Genomic DNA, 8,986 nt, shown 5'->3' on the forward strand with positions numbered 1-8,986 from the left:
CTTCATGAGAGGAATATGATTATTCCTTTTTTTTTTTTGATTCATTAAATGTAATATGTAACTATCCCTCACTGTGTTTTCATGAATCTTGCCTTAATTATTGGATATTCAAATGTTGTGCTTAGTATCTGTGCAGAAATGCAACTTTTGGTTACATATGAATGTGCACAGTTGAATTTTTCTAGTGAAAATGTCACTTCATCTTCATCATGAGCTTGATGAAGATGAAGATTTACTTACCCTTGAAACCACAGCCTCCTCAACAGGTTTGTGAGTAGATGGTCTGAGGGTGGTAGCTGAAGAAGGTTTGGGGGTGATAGATGTAGAAGGTCTGGTAGCGTTAGTTGTAGAAGGTCCGAGAGGGGTAGATGTAGAAGGTCCGGGGGTAGTAGATGTAGAAGGTTCGGGGATGGTAGGTGTAGGAGGTCAGGGGGGCAGTAGATGCAGAAGGTCTGGGAACGGTAGGTGTAGAAGGTCTGGGGACAGTGGATGTTGAAGGTCCAAGGGTGGCAGATGTAGAAGGTCTGGGGATGGTAGGAGTAGAAGGTCCGGGGGGTAGTAGATGTAGAAGGTTTGGGACAGTAGGTGTAGAAGGTCCGAGGGTGGCAGATGTAGAAGGTCTGGGGACGGTAGGTGTAGAAGGTCCAGGGGCAGTAGATGTAGAAGGTCCAGGGGTAGTAGATGTAGAAGGTTTGGGTACAGTAGGTGTAGAAGGTCTGGGGGCAGTAGATGTAGAAGGTCCAGGGGCGACAGATGTAGAATGTCTGGGGACGGTGGGTGTAGAAGGTCTGGGGGCGGCAGGTGTAGAAGGTCTGGGGGTGGTAGGTGTAGAAGGTCCAGGGACAGTCTGCATCATTCCCAATCCAGGAAACGTGGAAACGATTGATTATAAAATTGTGGATTATTCCACATATTATATGATAATTTCCAAGGTATTTGAGGTATCACCATTAACCCAGCACCGCAGTGCAGGATGGTTTCTCACATCTTGGCGTTGTTGTCATTTGAGATGAATGTCTGGCTTGGAAGTGTTTCGGCCGCATTGCAGGATGACTGTTAACAGTTGCCGGAAGATCAACAGCTGGGTTTTTTTCGTTATTTTTCGTGATAGAGAAATTCTGATTGCAGATTCGTTCTCAGTGACCCCAAGTTTAGCCTGAAGGCTCAGAATGTCAACAATATTTTTAAATAATTAAAAATCATCATGAAAAGTCATTAATATGGTAGTACACCACGTTTCTGGAAACTTTTTACTGGTGACTGGAGTTATTATTGTCACACAAAAATAAAAATAGTTGTGAGAAAGAAAACTGCTGATGAACGCGAATAAGACCATTCCATTGTTCTATTGTCTCGGCTGCTTCGCATAGCCTGGCTGGAGGGATCAAATAACCGACTGGATTGATCTTTCATCTGTCCACCAGGCGGAACTACACCGACCATTGCTGGGTGGAAGATGTTACTGCGGCCGCTCGCATTCCCACCAGCGCTGCTATTACTTGCTGTCTCAGCACCTAGTCCGAGTCAGACAAACATCCAGCCTGCACTGCGGAGCTAGGTTTAGAGCTGGAGTGCATACCATCTTTGGTGTGGCTGCAATGCTTGAATATGTTACCTGAAATTAAATAATGAAAGTTTTATAGTAGATCTAATAATCAGTAATTATTAAAAAGGAATAAGATTTACAAATTTCATTTAAATTAAAACTTTAACAAATTAAAAATCTGAAACAAGCTTTTTAAGTATATTTGAAATATGAAATAAATTTTGTATTTGTTATAGTATAAGATATTGACTACTAATTCAAGTTGAGGAAGAGTTATATTATTAAGATGGTTTATGCAAACAGTTTCAGTAGTTTATTGATTTAAACTTACCATTGGCTGATCCATAGCAACGTTGTTGATCAAATCAGAAGAGTTAGTAGATGATGTCATTTTCATCTGATGAATACTATGATTCAAATCAAAACTTTAGGAGCTTTTATACTAAAAAGTTTCTCCTTCCACACTCAGAAATCTGATGGTGAGATATTGTCTTCCGTAATTCTGAATTGAAGGGGGGTGTATTTCATTACCTTCACAAAAATAGTGAGGCTAACATATCCTTGTACTTAAATTAGAAGGTGTATATGTCAATGTTACTTGTAAGTGCAGTTAAGTCCATGTACCGAATTTCCTGTATTTTTATGATATACATGATTGGACTGCATTTAAGTACAGTGCATCTAACAAAGAAGTCAATATTGTTTGTCTCTTTTCAAGGCGAAGTTGAAATCATTGACACAAATGCACTCACCTCGCTTTGCATCTAATGCAGAGAAAAGGATAGAGCTAGGAAGAACATTCACATTCTTCATCAGCTAACCAGAAATGAGGGAAATGGGAAAAATTTATTCTCTTCTCATTTAAAATAACTTATAAATAAAATCAATTGTATGCAACCTGATTTTCTCATTTATACATCAAACTTGATAGTATGAACAACTGTTTAGAATATTGTATAGCTTACAGCTTCGAATTCATTGCTAAGTCTCACATCATACATTAATACTTACTCTATTACTTATTCAACTATAGCTTCAGTAATTTCAACTATCTTTATATTCATATCCACAGTAAGACTGACTATTGAGAGACAGTAATAATCAACAATATATCACAATTCTGTGACAAAGCAGCGGGCTACTACAAGAAGTTAACACTTCCCCTCTCGTCGTCACAGTTAGCGAGAGCCAGAAAGAGTTTCTAATCAGCTCCGAGAGACAGTTTCTACTTCAGCGAGAGCTAGAGAGAGAATCTACTCGGTTCCAAGAGACAGTTTCAACTTCAGTGATAGCTAGAGAGATAATATACTTAGCTCCAAGAGATAGTTTCGACTTCAGTATCAGCGAACACCTGGCGCAAGCACATTATCACTTCAGTGACAGTCTCAATGGGTGAGTGTTGAAAAGATATTAGAATTGAGCGGGCTACTGCTATTAATAGTAATATTATTAGATATAGAATAAGCTTTAGAAATAATGAAGTAGATGTAACCTTAATTTTTAATCAACTGAAAGATCAAATATTTGATTTATTACTTAATGAATCTACAAGGTTTTTCGGCTGTATAAGATGGTATCTTGCTATTGAAGTCAATCTGATAAAGCATCTAACATTAAATGATGATGAAGAGCATCAAGTAAAAGCTGGTGTTACTTTCCACAGTACATCACAGAATATTATCAATATTAATGAGAATATTGAAGAGTTAGATGAACAATTCATTTATGGTTGTAATAAAATATATAACTCATTAGATAAAATATATTTCAGAAGGTTCTGGATGGTGTATTACAAAAATAGAATATCTTGACATCAACTTTATGGAATATAATCTAATTTATGGCTCAAATTCAAGTTCAAAACACCAAAGGAGATTTTACAAAAGAGAGCTATCATCAATATTGAGAATTCAGATTATAAATGCTTTCTTTGGTGTATTTTAGCTTACCTACACTATGGAGATTGTAGATTAACAGTTTATAACCTACAACAATTCGAGCATACTTTGAACATTAATGGTATAAGATTTCCCATAAATGTACAAGGTATTAAAAAATTTGAAATTCTCAATAAAAATATATCTGCTAGTGTGATTGCTTATTGTATTGCATCTAAAAAGTTTTATCCATATAGAATTTTGATATATAAGGAACGTGAACATAATATCACATTACTTTTACTAATTACCAAAAGCGATGAAAAGAATTCACATTTCACATTAATTAATACAACAAAGAATAAGAATGGGCTTTCTCATCTATTATCCTCATTAAGTTCAAATCATAAATCTGTTCATGTATGTCAGTTTTGTTTTCACAGGTTTACAAGTGATAAAAATAAAAATGTGGATGGAAAAGTAAATTTAAAATCACATTTGATTACTTGTTCTAAGTATGGTGAACAGAAAATGTCACTACCAAAACCGAATAGTTATAATTCAATCATTAAGTTTGGAGATTTTAGTTTTATGCCCCGATTTAAGTATAGAATATATGCAGATTTCGAATCATTCATTCTTCCAATTGATAATGATGATAGCAGTGATGATGATGATGATGATGATGATGATGATGAGCATGTGAATTATTTATTTACAAAAAAAACCAGCAGACATCTACCATGTTCTTATTCATTTGTAGTTTTAAATTATGATGGTGAAATCTGTAAAGGTCCATTTTTATATAGAGCTACTCATGTTGCTGAGCCTTTGAGAGATTTATCAATGAAATTGTAGAAATAGGTGAAGAATTGTATAAAGACCTAATTATTAGATTACTGATGGAAGATATAAGTCTAGAAGAACAAAACAGGCTTCAGCAAATGAAAAATTGTGTAATTTGTGATGTTGAGTTCTGTGAAACAGATGTGAAACATCTACATCACGATCATTCCTCATCAAACATTTATGGTTATGCACATGAAACTTGTAATTTACTATGTCGTATTCCGAAAAATATCCCATGCTATTTTCATAATATGAAAAATTATGACTGTCATTATACAGGGTGATTCATAATTATGGTAAAATAATTTAATACGTGATGGTAGAGGTAAAAATGAGAAAAAAGGTTCTTATAAACATATATCCATAAACGCTTCATTAGCGAGCTATACAGGGTGAAAGATTTTGCCCGAAATTCAGTTCCTCTGGTGAAATACACCGATGCTGAATTGTTTGGGATCTAGTTTTTGAAAAACTAATGCTGGAGTCATATGGAAAAATATCTGAAAAATTGAATAAAACTAGTCTGGAAGCTGTAGTGTGAGTAGTTTTTGAGAAAAAAGTTGAAATATGCAAAAAATTCAAGTAGAAAAACATAGACTACTACGTTTGATGCCCAATAACTTTCTTTAATGACCAGTAAACAAATAATTTTTCACAATAAAAATTGTAGAGAATTTAATTCTGAAAAGATTGATGTAAGCTGTGTAAACTAAATTTGAATAAAAGTTGGATAAAATGTATTCTTATGTAGTAGGTACATTACACCACAAAAATTTGCTGTTTCATGAGGAGAGAACTAATAACTCATAGGTTGTAGCTGATTGCAAATAAAATATTCGGTTTTTTATGAAGTTTTTTTTTATATGAAAGTAGCATATCTAAATTACATTAAACTTATACCAAAAGACTAGTAGATTATGCCATTAAGCCTGGGAGGAAGCTCAAACAGAAGTAGATGATCTCCTATGATTCCTGCCCAAATGTTTACTGGATACTGATGTTGTGGAAGATTAGGATTGATAGCATGTGGATTCTCAGCTGCCCAAATATTTTAGTTGTGGACGTTAACGATAGCTGTTCTTGTAAAGTGTGCCTCGTTGGTAAATAAAACGGTTGTTAAAAAGTTTGGGTAAACAAGTTTTACTAAAAACCATCGGCAAATACCAGCACCAGGAATGCAGTCTCGTGGCACCGGGAATACAGTCTCGTGGCAATAGAGTATGAACTTTCTGGAGGTGGTATGGATGTAATTGTTGCTCTTTTAGTATCCTCCAAATAATAGATTGATTGACATTAAACTGCACTGACAATTCTCTCATGTTCTTCTCGGGATGTTCATAAATTTCATTAAGAACTTGTTCTTCTAACTCAACAGTCTTAGTAGATCGGGGTCTGCCTGCATAAATGTGCTCTTTGGATATCAAAGAATCTGTCTCAGACAGACGTTGATGAATAGTGGCAAAAAACCTTGAACTTGGACATAGGCTACTCGGTTAGGTAAGTTCTCTTGATACAAACGTCTTGCTTCAGTACTATTACAGTAGTGTCCCATTCCATACATTAAATGCATGTCAGCTAATTCGGAGTATGAATAATGTCTAAAATTACCTTCCATTTTTTAAAAAGTTAACACTTAACACAAAAGCAAAATGAAATGGTTACAAATAACTGGTTAATAGGTTAAACAAAAAACACAGTGTGGCTACAGTAGGCCTAACTTACAGTTTGTTTTTTTTTTGTTCAACAGTGAGCTAAAATATTTCTGAAAATAATTTTCAGCTGATAATTTCTTTCAAATATTTTTTTATTTAGAACAAAATGAATCAGCTGTTTTGGAACAGCTGTTCTTAAAATCAATGTTCTATTTGCAATCAGCTACAACCTATGAGTTATTAGTTCTCTCCTCATAAAACAGCAAATTTTGTGGTGTAATGTACTACATAAGAATACATTTTATCCAACTTTTATTTAAATTTCGTTTACATAGCTTACATCATTTTTTTCAGAATTGAATTCTCTACAATTTTTATCGCAAAAAATTATTTGGTTACTGGTCATTGAAGAGAGTTATTAGGCATCAAACATAGAAGTCTGTGTTTTTCTATTCAGATTTTTTGCATATTTAAACTTTTTTCTCAAAAACTACTCACACTACAGCTTCCAGACTAGTTTTATTCAATTTTCAGATATTTTTCCATATGAATCTCATTAATCCAGGATAAGTTTTTCAAAAACTAGTCCCCGAACAATTCAGCATCGGTGTATTTCACCAGAGGAACTGAATTCAAGGCAAAATCTTTCACCCTGTATAGCTCGCTAATGAAGCGTTTATGGATATATGTTTATAGGAACTTTTTTTCTCATTTTTACCTCTAATATCACGTATTAAACTATTTTACCATAATTATGAATCACCCTTTATAATAAAAGCATTATCTAAAAATACAAACAAAATAGAGTGTGTTGCTCAATCATCTGAAAAATATCTATGAATAAGGGTAGGTCATATCAAGTTTTCGAATTCATTTCATTTCTTGAGTGCATCATCAGATAATCTTGTGAAAAATTTAGCATCGATTGATACAAACTATGAAGTTAGGTTTAAAGAAATGTGTACTGTATTCAGTAAAAAAAATCAGCAAGAATGTTTTTTGAAAAAATGGTGTTATCCATATGAATACATTGACTGTGTAGAAAAATTTGCAGAGACTTCACTCCCATCAAAAGATAAATTTTTTAATAGTTTAACTAGGAAACATGTAGATGGAACAGATTATGAACATGCAACTAGAGTATGGCAAGTATTCTCTATGAAAGATTCTTGTGAGAACCATGATAAATAATTACTGAGTGATGTATTATTACTCAGTGATGTTTTTGAAAATGCAAGAGAGATTTCTTATAAACATTATGATCTCAATATTTGTCATTTTTTGAGTCTTGCAAATTATTCATGGTTTGCAGCACAGAAAAAACAAAAGTCGAATTAGAATTACTCACTGATATTGATCAGCATTATTTTTTTTTTAAGATAACATAAGGAGTGGGTTATCACTCATTGTGAAAAGATTTGCACTTGCTAATAACAACTATATGTCACATCTTTATAATGATAAATTACCCTCTAATTATCTTCTGTACATAGACTCAAACAATTTGTACGGTTGGGCGATATGTCAAAACCTTCCTTTTAATGATTTTAATTTTATAAGTGATGAGGAAATTGAAAATGTCGATGTTAGGACAATATCTGATGATTCTGAATATGAGAATGCTATACAGTGTGATTGATCATACACAGAACATCTACACGATGCTCATGACTTATCACCTAGCCCCAGTTAGAGACAAAGGTCCAATCAATTTATTTTCACATTATCAGCAGAAAACAAATGATTTTCAGATGAGTTACAAGCTTAGAGAAAACGTGAAACATGGAGCTTTGTATCCAGTAGATAAGATAGGAGCTTCCTTTCCAGTATGTAGCAGTAAAGCTGGAGCAAGCATTGATGTGGGAGCTTCCTCTCTAGCAGATAGTAACGAGACTGCTCTCAAAAGAAGGGAATTGAACCAGACTAGTAGTGATACTGAAGTATTAAGACATAAAAATTATAAACTTTTAGCTCATTTTCATGACCATAAGAGTTATGTTTTACATTATTGTAACTTAAAATTATACTTAGAACTTGGTATGAAGCTAGGAAGGATGCATAAAATTGTAAAATTCAGGCAGAGAGAATGGCTAAAAGATTATATCAACTTTAACATAAAACTAAGACAGGAATCAACAAATAGTTTCAACTCATCACTGCATAAGACAATGAATAACCATATTTTTGGAAAACTATTCCAAAATCAATGTAAGAAATTGGATATTCAATTAGTTACTGACAAAAAAAAAATTGGAAAAACTTGCATGTAAACCATTTGTTAAGAGATGGATGATTTTCGATGAAAATGTAATTGCCATTGAATCTAAAAATGGAATATAGTACTTAATAAACCTATTTATGCTGGTTTCACTGTTTTAGAATATGAAACTTCAAATAATATTAGATCAGTTAAGCACAATATTTATCAAATAAAACAGTCAAGGATCAGTTTAAGTCTTTTTGATGATAAAAGATTTATTTTATCTTCAAATTTCATTGAAAGTAAATCTTGGGGTCATAAAGATATCAAGAAATTGTTGGATCAGTACAATTTAGATGGTTCAAGCATTGAGGTAGGTCCAGATGCAGACAATTTGGACTAGCCTACTTTCAAAACAAGGAAACCAGTTAGTTACATAACCTTTCTAGAAGGAAGTACATAAGTAAGAAGCAAGAGTGAGTTCAGAAGCATTAAAGATAAAGAGAACCTGATTTAGTGTAGATGACCTTAACTGAAATAAACATTTTTGTAACCTTGTTAAAAATATAATCTAGTATACGGTGTAAGTTGGCTTATATTCAGCTTTGAAATTAGGTTGTAATGAGCTCATATATACATAGCAAATTAGCTGATGAATTACATGGACTTGCATGTCAAAATTTTCAGAGAAGAAGTTATGAAATAAAGAGTATTAATGATCTTATTCAGGCAGATATTGTAGAAATGATTCCTTTACAGAAATTCAATGATAATTGTGAATATTTTCTTTCTGCTGTGAATGCATCTACTAAATTTGCTTATGAAATAAAATTAAAAACAAAGAGTGCTGAAGAAGTTAGTA

General features: G+C 33.3%; 1 protein-coding gene across 1 annotated transcript; it reads right to left on the reverse strand.

Moving 5' to 3' along the window:
* Nucleotides 1-340: 340 nt before the first annotated feature.
* LOC120354649 (proteoglycan 4-like) lies at nucleotides 341-856 on the reverse strand. The gene has a single exon (XM_039442022.1). It carries the CDS (start codon nucleotides 854-856, stop codon nucleotides 341-343), a length of 516 nt encoding a protein of 171 aa, XP_039297956.1.
* Nucleotides 857-8,986: the final 8,130 nt, after the last annotated feature.

The sequence above is a fragment of the Nilaparvata lugens genome, chromosome X (genome assembly GCF_014356525.2).
Source record: "Nilaparvata lugens isolate BPH chromosome X, ASM1435652v1, whole genome shotgun sequence".
NCBI classification, from domain to species: Eukaryota; Metazoa; Arthropoda; class Insecta; order Hemiptera; family Delphacidae; genus Nilaparvata; species Nilaparvata lugens.